The sequence below is a fragment of the Podarcis pityusensis genome, assembly GCF_964106645.2.
Source record: "Podarcis pityusensis genome assembly, chromosome: 12".
In the NCBI taxonomy this organism is placed as follows: domain Eukaryota; kingdom Metazoa; phylum Chordata; class Lepidosauria; order Squamata; family Lacertidae; genus Podarcis; species Podarcis pityusensis.
The window spans coordinates 46,539,557-46,551,922 of record NC_138037.1 but is presented as its reverse complement, the minus strand read 5'-3'; the positions used below and the strand labels follow the sequence as shown (position 1 = coordinate 46,551,922).

General features: G+C 42.4%; 1 protein-coding gene across 1 annotated transcript in view; it reads left to right on the top strand.

The window, feature by feature from the left end:
- The window catches only part of PIK3R4 (phosphoinositide-3-kinase regulatory subunit 4), a 34,631-nt gene that overhangs the window by 19,883 nt on the left and 2,382 nt on the right, over positions 1 to 12,366 (top strand). The window contains exons 9-17 of the mRNA XM_080974564.1: positions 538 to 741; positions 1,541 to 1,742; positions 3,220 to 3,419; positions 4,708 to 4,918; positions 7,522 to 7,687; positions 8,931 to 9,095; positions 9,921 to 10,132; positions 11,005 to 11,136; positions 11,488 to 11,588. Of these exons, the coding sequence (XP_080830690.1) occupies positions 538 to 741; positions 1,541 to 1,742; positions 3,220 to 3,419; positions 4,708 to 4,918; positions 7,522 to 7,687; positions 8,931 to 9,095; positions 9,921 to 10,132; positions 11,005 to 11,136; positions 11,488 to 11,588 (1,593 nt within the window). The remainder of the gene's footprint in view (positions 1 to 537; positions 742 to 1,540; positions 1,743 to 3,219; positions 3,420 to 4,707; positions 4,919 to 7,521; positions 7,688 to 8,930; positions 9,096 to 9,920; positions 10,133 to 11,004; positions 11,137 to 11,487; positions 11,589 to 12,366) is intronic.

Here is a 12,366-nt window from a genome sequence, read left to right as displayed (position 1 = left end):
CTGATTAGCTCTCAGCTTTCATTTTAGGGATGGGGCACCTGTGACCCTCCAGTTGTTGTGGGACTCCATCACCCACCATCCTTGTTCCCGGACCATGCTGGCTGGGACTGATGGGAGCCGGAGTCCAACAACATATGGAGGGCCACAGATTCCTCTTTCCTGCATTAAATGCAAAGTGTAGTTTTCATTCCTCAGATGATTGTTGCGAGGGAAACCACAGTATGACTTGTGCAGTCCTTTACATGTTAAAAAGTGTTGCACAAATAACAAAAAGTAGTTTAATGAAAAAAGTGCTGCACAAATAACAAAAAGTAATTTAATATTATCCAAAGTAACTAGCTCAAAATAGTCTGATATAAAAGAAGTAGATATTTGCAAAGTTTTTAAACTTACCAGCCAGTCCCCTTTCTTTCAAAACCTACCACTGAGGTCAGTGTCTAGACCTGACCTCCCACTCATTCCCTCAAGAAGAAAAATTCCTCAGTTGCATTTCTATGGTCATCTGATTACTTCCTTGTTCCCTGTCCTGAATTACAGATAGATAAAGAAATAGTCCTACTGAGCGTCCTCAAAGAGCCTGTAAGCCGTTCTATATTTGATTACGCTCTGCGTTCTAAGGACATAGGAAGCCTTTTCAGAACTCTACAACTTCGTCAGAAGAAAAGGAATGGCGCTCTTCCCGACTGCCCTCCCCCTGAAGATCCAGCAATTGTGCAGCTGTTGAAGAAGCTACTTTCTCAAGTATATTCTTACTGCTATAATGGTAGTGCTGAGAATCCACAATAAAGCAAGGACATGTATTGTTTCAGCATCTGTACTACATCAAAGTAGTACTTTGCCAGCGGCGCTGACAATTTCTCCTGCACAAGCCCCATTGAAATGAATCTGAGTTATGAAACAGCAATGGTGTCCTTTTACATTTCAGTAGGGCTTGTGCATAAATGGAAGTTCTGTTTAGGAACCCATGGCTGCAGGAAGCTTATCAGATAGTCACCAAAACTATGTGGTTGGTCTTCGTCCCAGATTATTCTGTTTTATTATTGATTCCTATTGAGTAAGAGCTCTCTCAGCATAAGAACTTGCATAGAACTCATATTGGCTTGATTTCCCAAATGTTTTCGTATCTGGGCAGCCCACAACAGACCTTCCAACATTCTGACCATTATTTGGGGAAGGGCCATAGTTCAGTGCCACAGTATCTGTTTTGCATGCCCCACATTCAGTTCCTGGGATGTTTACATAGGCCTTGGAGTGCCTCTTGTCTAAAGAGACACCTGCAGAGCCAGGCGCCAGCCAGTAAAAGACTACTTAGTTAGCTGGACCAATGGCCTGGCTCCGTATAAGGCAGTTTCCAATGTCCCTGTTTAAAAAAGGTGCCCTGTTATATTGTGGCAGCCAAAGCCACACATTTCTTTAGTTACAGTGTAAATCTAACTTTTATATCCTGAACCCTCTTGAGCCCAATTGCCACATGTTAAAAACTGAAAATCTTTGCTCTGTCTTGATGAACTGTCTATTTTTTTGTTTTCTTTTGGGATAGGGAATGACTGAGGAAGAAGAAGACAAGCTGTTAGCCTTAAGAGACTTCATGCTGAAGTCCAACAAAGCGAAGGCCAACATAGTGGACCAGAGCCACCTTCATGACAGCACCCAGAAAGGAGTGATAGACTTGGCAGCTCTGGGTATAACCGGGAGACAAGTTGATCTTGTTAAAACTAAGCAGGAGTCTGATGATAAACGTGGTTAGTATGGTCTTGTAATTTGCATTGTTGCTTTGTTTATAATTTTATATTGGAGGATTTAAAATGCTTATAGTAGACATGGAAGAGTCCACTATCAACACATTCCATCCACATCTAGAATATCTGCTTACATTGAACTCTTCAGACTGAAGGCGAAATTTAACATCTTGAGTTCACATACGTCTTTATCGTTTAGTGGGTGAAACATTGCAGATTTGAATGGGCCATCAAGCTTTCATGTGAAACTCAAGGTTTTCTTAATGGAAGCAATTAACATATAACAAGTGATTGTGCTGGCTTATTGAGTGATCTATAGGCCTGTGTGAATTAGTATAATATATGAGGATGGAGGTTCTGTACCAAGCTTGACTACAAGATATTCTCTCACAGCCTCCAGTCATGTTTCTCCAATTGTCAGTCTAGTTTCCTGCTAAACTACTAAAATAGGAAAATGGACAGGTTTTTATAGCTTTGTATAGTTTAACTTGGGGGGACGGGGGTGGCGCTGTGGTCTAAAACCACTGAGCCTAGGGCTTGCCGATCAGAAGGTCGGCGGTTCAAATCCCTGCAACGGGGTGAGCTCCCGTTGTTCGGTCCCAGCTCCTGCAAACCTAGCAGTTCGAAAGCACCTCAAAGTACAAGTAGATAAATAGGTACCACTCCAGTGGGAAAGGTAAATGGCATTTCCATGCGCTGCTCTGGTTCGCCAGAAGCAGCTTAGTCATGCTGGCCATATAACCCGGAAGCTGTCTGCGGACAAATGCCGGCTCCCTTGGCAAGATGAGGGAGCAAAATGAGCACTCAACCCCACAGTCGTTCGCGACTGGACCTAACGGTCAGGGGTACCTTTACCTTTATAGTTTAACTTTGGCAGCAGTATATGAAGCTGTAGTTGGTTGTAAAAAAGTAAAAATCATGTGAATTGAAAGTGTCATAATAAGGAAACCCATTTTCAAGCTAGGTAGGCACAATATATTGAAATGAAGTTTCTGTGTATTTTGCCCTATTTGTCCAACTTGCCTTTTCAGATATAATTGGCTGTGTCTGTTCTAACTTTTAGATGTGTTTACATAACGGCCTGAAAAACCATCTTGGAGATACATGATTCTTTCCCTACCACCACCACCACAAACTTGGCATTCTAGAACAATTACTTCCTTAATGCTAAGGCCAGCATAACCTTGCAAAAAACCACAAGGTTCATTCACCGATCTGTATAAATAAAGATGACATGGGTCATCTGCAAAAATTAGGCTAAGCATTCCAAGTTTATTTCATCTGTTGATGGATTGAAACCTTTGCCCAAGTCATGTAACAGCTGATTTATATGATCCAGCACTCAGTTTAACATTATGCCACAATAAATCAGGTTAAGTAACTCAAAACTCTGCTTATACAGCTAGAATCCTGTACATTTTGGTTGTTTTGTTATAAACAAAATCTTACAGTGATCCTTCTTTTGGGTCTTGCTGACCAGCTAGAAAACACGTAAAACAAGATTCAAATGTAAATGAGGAATGGAAGAGTATGTTTGGCTCTCTGGAACCTTCTAACATGCCTCAGCCAATTAGCAAAGGCCACAGCCAAGCCACAGATCAAGAAGCCATTCAGAGTGGGAAATCTCTTCGGTCAGAGTCCTCCGCTGGCATTTGTGCTCCTTTGTCATCCTCACCACAGGTACTTCTGGGGATTTTTAAATTAGTGTGTTTTACCATAGAATTAGAAGAGCTGCCAATAGTTTTTAACATAGAGTGATTTATTTTTACTCTCAATGCTCAATCATTTCTTTGAAATAGACTCTGGATCTATTTTTTTATACTATAAACTGCCCTGTGATATCCAGCTGAAAGGCGGTTTATAAATTTAATTAATAATGAATAAATAATATTTTTAAACAAGATTAATAGTCCTGAAACTACAACTTCTGAACTCAAATCAGCTTTTGATTTGGATGTTGTGGGGTGAATCAGATGTTGAAGAGAATTGTCAAGCCAACAACCCACTAGTAAGATACAGAACTCTTGACTGACCTGTGTCTTGGGCTAAATGAACCTGTGAGTGGGATCAGTGGTGTCACCCCTGCTTGGTGAAGTTTACAGCTCCATAGAGCAGCTCAGAGTCTGATCAAACAGTCAAAATATTTTTGCATTAGGTTATCATGGGCATCTGTTGTTTTTATGTTTAATTTCCCCCTGAACGCACTTCTTTTTGTTGTTGTCCCCCCTACCCCATGTAACACTGAATTGACAAGTGTGTGTGTGTGTGTGTGTGTGTGTGTGTGTACGTGTACACACATACACATATACATACACATATTTCATGCATCTGATAAAGCAGTTCACAAAAGCTTTTCTCATTATAAAAGTGTTGGCGTTTAAGGTACCACAAGACTCTCTGCTGGTTTTGCTACAGCAGACTAACACAGCTATCCTTCTGGAAGTTATATTTGAGATCATCCGTAGAGATCCTTTTCAGGGCGCCCTCAGCACCTGAGCTTTGCCTACTGGGGAGGTCGTTTTCTATGGTTGTGGTCCACCTGTGCCTCACTTTGCACCAACTTTTCTGTCTTTAAAGAGTCAGGCAAAATCTGTCTTGTTTACCTGGGCTTGCTTGGGATCTGACTGGGAAAAATCCAGGATATAAATAAATAAAATTAAACAAGCAATAAATTAGTAAAATGGTAGTTTGGAGTACAGGCAGCGGCTGTTTCACATGCATCTGGTTGATGCGTGATCACACACACCTGGAAGTGGCCCAAATATGGGCCGGGGTGGGCTGGCGCACACTCTGCCAACACGTGTGGGGATCGGGAATGGAAACCCCGTGCAAAACAGCCGCTGCCTGTAAAGTTGATTTCTGATGCAGAAGCTGGTTTTGAATTATAGAAGAGAGGATGTCGCCCTTTCCTTTGAAACATAAAACACGGATCGTGTTTTCTAAACGTGACTGGGCTTATTCCTTTCAGGCAGCAGATGGAACTGTTGTCCAAGCCAGAAAACCAACCATACAAGTGTTAAGCAATATAGCTTCGCCTTCCACATACCAGCTGCGCATTACTACTTGTAAAACGGAACTTCAGCAGCTGATACAGCAGAAACGTGAACAGTGCAACGCAGAAAGAATTGCCAAGCAGATGATGGAGAATGCAGAATGGGAGAGCAAGCCACCGCCTCCAGGTAATACTTGCTATACTCTTGACATACCGCCAGAGCTGCTATGAGGGTAGCACCGAACTGACCCCTTTCAGCCCTGCAAACACCAAGGTATACTGGCATGGGGTTGTATTTCTATTTATTGTGTCCTCTGAAGTCCAATTTGGCTGGTCTGCTTGCAAAGAAATAGAACATGTTAGCAGGAAACCAGGGCTCTGTATTACACGGGGAGACTTCACAAGTGGAGGAGGCTCCTTGCTTGCGGACAGGTCAGCCTCCAGCTTGGTGGGAGTGGAGGTAGTGCACTTGTTCCTGCTGTTCTGCTCTACTTATGAGTGTAATGCCTGAATGGGGTTTTAGTGGCTTGTAGATTGAGGGGCTGGGAGCTGGGGGCACTGTTATACAGTGCTTCCGCTCCTTCCTCCTGGGCCGTGTTCAGAAAGTGGTGGTGGGGGATGAGTGTTCAAACCCCTGGGCTCTCACTTGTGGGGTGCCTCAGGGTTCTGTCCTCTCCCCCATGCTTTTCAACATCTACATGCAGCCGCTGGGAGAGATCATCAGGGGGTTTGGGCTGGGTGTTCATCAGTATGCGGATGATACCCAGCTCTACCTCTCTTTCAAATCAGAACCAGTGAAGGTCCTGTGTGAGTGTCTGGAGGCGGTTGGAGGATGGATGGCGGCTAACAGATTGAGGCTGAATCCTGACAAGACAGAAGTACTGTTTTGGGGGGACAGGAGGCGGGCAGGTGTGGAGGACTGCTTGGTCCTGAATGGGGTAACTGTGCCCCTGAAGGACCAGGTGCGCAGCCTGGGAGTCATTTTGGACTCTCAGCTGTCCATGGAGGCACAGGCCAATTCTGTGTCCAGGGCAGCTGTTTACCAGCTCCATCTGGTACGCAGGCTGAGACCCTATCTGCCCGCAGACTGTCTTGCCAGAGTGGTGCATGCTCTAGTTATCTCTCGCTTGGACTACCTCAATGCGCTCTATGTGAGGCTACCTTTGAAGGTGACCCAGAAACTACAAGTCATCCAGAATGTGGCAACTAGACTGGTGACTGGGAGAGGCCGCCAAGCCCATATAACACCGGTCTTGAAAGACCTACACTGGCTCCCAGTATGTTTCCGGGCACAATTCAAAGTGTTGGTGCTGACCTTCAAAGCCCTAAACGGCCTCGGTCCAGTATACCTGAAGGAGCGTCTCCACCCCCATCGTTCTGCCCGGACACTGAGGTCCAGCGCCGAGAGCCTTCTGAGGGTTCCCTCACTGCGAGAAGCCAAGTTACAAGGAACCAAACAGAGGGCCTTCTTGGTAGTGGCACCCGCCCTGTGGAATGCACTCCCACCAGATGTCAAAGAGAAAAACAACTACCAGACTTTTAGAAGACACCTGAAGGCAACCCTGTTTAGGGAAGCTTTTAATGTTTGATGCACTACTGTATTTTAATATTTTGTTGGAAGCCGCCCAGAGTGGCTGGGGAAACCTGGCCAGATGGGTGGGGTATAAATAAATTATTATTATTATTATTGTTGTTATTATTATTATTATTATTACTACTATAGTTTGTCAAACATCACTTGCATGTCGTTGCTACAGAGCTGCTGAACCAGTGCTGTCTGAATGTAGTTTGGAACTTAGCTTTGTTAGGTGGCATGTGAAGAAACAAACAAACAAAAATTAAGGTAGCTCTGTCAACTGTAGTAGGCAGAGCCAAGCGGGAAACTTGCAATCTTGTTTAAAAGAGAACATGCTACGTAACATAATAGTATATATACAAGTATGTGTCCTGGTCCTTTGCAGGTACAAAATATCTACTTGTGTGGACACTTTTGAATTACTTTACACACAATTAGTTTTGTATTAATTTGCTTAAAATATTCACACCATACCTTTTCATCATAATGGGGTGTCACACCCGTTTACAAAACTTAAATACTGTCATAAAACAGCAGACATTGCAATCATCAGAAGCTTGTGGAAGCAGTTGTTTTTCATTGCCACCTGACAGCCAAACAAGAACGTGCTAAATGAATAATTCTGTATGCTGCCCAGTACATAAAATAAGGCCTTTGAATAGTTGTCTCCTCAGTGATGAATTTGGAATTGAAGTGCATCCACATTGTAAAACTGCTAAGATATATTTTAGATTTCCATCTGTGAGAAAAGAGAGCCAGAAACATGGCAACATTTATCCTTCATGGGATAAGTGATATATGACACGTAATCCTAATCCTATAACTCATTAGTCTCCATGTAGCATATGACATTCCTAGATGCAAATAACATGCAAGATGTTTACTGGCTTGAGAGTCTAGTTAAATTTCTTGGCCAAATGCATTCTAATTCTTTGCACATTTCTGAAATATTTAAACAAGCTCCTGTCCATTCAAAAGTAACGATGCTAACTTTGTCAAAAAGACAAAGCATTATAAAACAATTTGAAAAGTAAATCTTGCATTTCCTGTTCACTTTCAAATATATTACATGTTTATCCTGATCTAGTAATTGCTGATATATACAGTTGTCACAGTCTAGAGTCCCATGCGTGAGGCATTTTGCAAAAGGAACTCCTGCATGTGTTTGCTTCACCGCTGATATTAATGGGGAAAAATTCTGTTGCTTTCCTTAGGATGGCATCCTAAAGGACTTCTGGTTGCTCACCTTCATGAGCATAAGTCTGCTGTGAACCGCATTAGAGTTTCTGATGAACATTCAATTTTTGCCACATGTTCAAATGATGGAACAGTGAAAATCTGGAACAGTCAGAAAATGGAGGGCAAGACGACTACTACTAGGTAATGCATAACACCACAGGATGGCAGGATACTCATAAATAATAAATAAATAAGATTAAAACTTTTGCACCAACACAAGTATTTTGCTACCATCTGGGATATAAGGTTAAGAACGCATGCTCACTATTTTTTATTTTTTATTCATTGGCAATGGTGTTTGAAATCCTCTTGGATGTTACTGTTCAGATGTGTTACTAAAATAACAAAATCCAGCATTTTAAAATTACATTTCCTTTGACTTACATCATCCCTTTATTCATTTATATGTATTACTTATCTTGCTCTATCTCTATCCACTTCGACTCTTCAGTGTTTAAACAGTGAATGAAGAGCTGAAGTAAAATAAATATCACATGGGCTCAGCGTGGCTTATAGCACTGTGTTTAAACACCTATAGCTCTGTTCCCTAAGGTTTCACAATCTCAGGAATTACATGGTCTGGGGGATAGACTGAATGGGGGCAAAACAAAATCTGTTTTTTAAAAGTGAATTGTTCAAACCACAGCCAAAGCAACCATTAAAAAAAAATCATAGGATAATGCTTTCTGCAGACAAGCTAAATGTCTATTGTTAAAGAGGTGCTGAAGAGTTAAGTGGGATGGATCACAATTTTTGCCCAGGAAGTAGGTGAATCTTTACTCCCAGGCTTTGGAATGCTGCTCCTCTCCAGCAGCAACATAAATTAAGGAGCTGCAGAGTGGGATGTTCAGATATAGGGAGTCTGTAGCTGTTATTTCACATACCCACCCCTTCCAGATTAAAAAGGAAAAAGAAACAAAAATTCCAGAAAATAGTAGTCACTTATTCTCCTAACCAAATGAAGGACTACTGAACACTTGCAGGGACCAGTTGGGTTAAGACAAACAACTTCACTGAATGGAAAATGCAACTCGTTGATTGCTTACTATGTAAAACGTACTTGCTGTGTCACTGTTCGTGTCTCCCTCCCCCAATTCAAATAATAAATATATTCCTATCCAATCATAACGCAGCTGATATTATATCAGGTGATCTAACTTGTAATTTCTCTCCCAAGTTGATGGAAAAGGGGATCTCTTAACAGAAAATATTCATTTTCCTAACAAAACTGCAAATTCCCAGGATTCTGTAGAACAAGCCTTGATAGGATATGTTTTAAATTTAGTTGTCTATTTGATATTTCATTGGACCTTACTGTTCAATTTGTGTAGATTTTTAGAATCTAGCAGTCTTTGAACTATGTCCTTTCTGCTTCCTACGACAGGTCAATCTTGACATATTCCCGGATTGGAGGGCGTGTGATGACGCTTACATTTTGCCAGGGTTCTCATTACTTGGCTGTAGCTTCAGATAACGGAGCTATTCAACTTCTTGGGATTGAAGCTTCAAAACTACCCAAGTCTCCTAAGATCCATCCAATACAAAGCAGGTTTTTATCAATCCTTTGACGCATCCCATTGGGTATCTGCTGGGCTCACTAGCAGGCTCATATTAGAAGCCTGAAATGGTATAGTCTACTCTTGCCACCTTATTCTCCTGAATGTGTCTAGGTACTACACCCAGGGCCGGATTTAGGTTTGATGAGGCCCTAAGCTACTGAAGGTAATGGGGCCCTTTATATGTTCAGCTGTCCTTTGTCAACAACAAATTGTCGCTGTTTTTTGTTGTTGAATATATGCTGTAATTTATGGACCTAATAGGTATCTAAAGCCATTTGCACATAACAAAATATGTATTTTATCAAAGTAATTGTTGAACTTATCTTATATTTTGGAAATGTACATCCAGTTTTTTCCCCTTTAATTTTTTTGGGGGTTCCCAAGAGAGTGGAGCCCTAAGCTATAGCTTGTTCAGCTTATACGTAAATCCGACACTGGCTACACCTCTGCTACACCCGAGTTCCTTCATTCAGATATTGAGTTTATTGTGGGCCCTGGGGAAGATAGAGACATGCAGAGAACATTTTGCTGGTGTTACACTGCCCTCTCATTTTTCCTGCCAGGGAGGTCATTCTTTTCCAAGATTTGTGAGAGGGCTGAATGAATACTTGGGGCATGAATGATAAAACAAGTATCTGCTATAACTAGGTACAGAATCTCCATTCAGATCCAGAATTAGTAGTTCCAGCCAAATATGCATCACCAAAACGAGAGCAGAGTGGAAGGCTATAGGCAAAAGAAGCAAGAGTGTGGACAATTTGAAGTCCTGTGACATTTCAATGAATTATACCCATCTTGTCATCTCCTTTACTCAGGTTTTTAGATCAGAGGGACGATGGCTGTGTCGTCGACATGCATCACTTCAATTCAGGAGCCCAGTCAGTGTTGGCTTACGCCACTGTGAATGGTTCCTTAGTGGGATGGGACCTGAGATCTTCTAATAATGCCTGGACATTGAAGCATGATTTACGGTTGGGACTTATAACCTCATTTGCTGTAGACATACATCAATGCTGGCTTTGTATTGGTAAGATGCATTTTGTGTTTCCCCCATTAAATAATTACATGTATTTAGAATCACCATATAAATAAAATTGCTCTTTGTGAAGGTCTTGTGGGGAATGACTGCAACATCCTTGCTTTCAAGAGGGGCAGTTTAGTTAGGTTGCCGGAGAGATGGGTGGATTTGACGTCAACTCCATTTTCTGTTACGGATTTAATCTGGGCAAATCATGTCCTCTCGTTCTTGGTTTCCCAGTAAGTTGCTATGCAGGGCTGTTACAAGGGGCAAGTGCACTAAATCTCTTTGCGAAAGATAAAAAGTGTAAGTGATTAGCGGAAATCAAAGATGTCTTTGAACCTTAGGCATACTGGTACAGTATATGTATAATCAGGGCCAGTGGACATTGCTTAAAATGTCATTAACTACAGTCTTAACCATGTCTAAAGGTAAAGGTAAAGGGACCCCTGACCATTAGGTCCAGTCGTGACCGACTCTGGGGTTGCGGCACTCATCTCGTTTTATTGACCAAGAGAGCCGGCGTACAGCTTCCGGGTCATGTGGCCAGCATGACTAAGCCGCTTCTGGCAAACCAGAGCAGCGCACAGAAACGCCATTTACCTTCCCGCCAGAGCGGTACCTATTTATCTACTTGCACTTTGACGTGCTTTTGAACTGCTAGGTTGGCAGGAGCAGGGACCGAGCAATGGGAGCTCACCCCATCGCAGGGATTCGAACTGCCGACCTTCTGATCGGCAAGTCCTAGGCTCTGTGGTTTAACCCACAGAGCCACCCGCGTCCCTACATGTCTACTCGGAAGTAAATATTGAATTTAATGGGGCTTACTCCTTGGTCAGTAGGGCTAGGATTGCTGCTGATAGTCTCTTTTTCTTTACAAGGTACAAGCAGTGGTACCATGGCATGCTGGGACATGAGATTTCAGTTACCCATCTCTAGCCATTCCCATCCTTCCAGAGCACGGATCAGACGCCTGCTTATGCATCCCCTCTCTCAGTCATGGGTGATTGCAGGTAGAGCTCACTCTCTTTCTCTCTCTATCAGAGCACCAGCAAAATGGCAGATGGCCATCCAACCTCTGCTTAAAAACCTCCAAGGAAGGTTTTCTTATGGGATTCTGTTCCACTGTACTGTAAGTTCTTCCTGAGGTTTAGTCGGAATAAGTGAGGGCATTCTCCAGCGGTTGCTAAGGGACAGTCTTCACATGCATTTATTTTAATGAGTGCTGTCAGCAGCCAAGTAACTCGCTTTCCTCATCCCTTTTATATTGCTAGACTACAATTCAAGAAATAAACCCTAAGATGTAAGTCTGCCCCCATTCCTGCACTTTTGGTTTATAACGGTTGTCCATGGCTTTTCCGTAGCTGTTCAAGGCAATAATGAAGTCTCCATGTGGGATATGGAAACAGGCGACAGACGCTTCACGTTATGGGCCAGCAATGCCCCACCTCTTTCAGAACATCAGGTTTGGCTTTCTGATTGTAAAGTTTTGAGCAGAATAAAGCAGGCCTATGTAGTTTTTAGTCCTTTGGTGGATATTAAATGCCCATCATGCCAAAGTTTTATGTTTTCAGTTGGGAAGAGATGTATTATCTATACTGGGTTAAGCAAAATACATTTCGCCAATTCTGAAAGCGCTTCCTGTGTACTTCTGGGTGCAATTCAAAGCACTGATGTTAACTTATAAAGTCCTGCGTAGCTTGGGGCAAGTGTACTAAGCCCAGATAGTGGTACCAAACAAAATGATGTAAGCTTTCAGTTTCTCAGAACTCTTCATTAGGCTGGATAATACACGAAGCAGAAGTTGGGAAGATGATGCAGAGGGGATTAAAAAAAATAACCTTAAGGTTTGCATTCAGACTCGGTCTGAAGATGTAGATTACAGACTAAATCATTTAGCTTGCAGGCTGAATTATATGCTTGCAGGCACTGAATTACACATAGATTCTTGGATGAAGAGGCAGTTGCTGAGCCCCATTTTGAAACGTAAAAGCCTGGCTATCACTCTGACCTGTCTCTGTTTTAGCCCCTATTTGCTTACTTTAGACTTGCCATATGTCCCGAATTTCCCGGATATATCTGGAATACTGCAGTCGCAAGCAGTGTCCAAGGGGAAATTGGCCAAATCAATGGAGAAATCCTGACATATGGCAGCAACCCTAGCTTACTTGGAAGTAAGTACCACTGTCATCATTGGGGCTTACTCTTGAGAAAGTGTGCATAAGATTGCAAGCATTCAAACC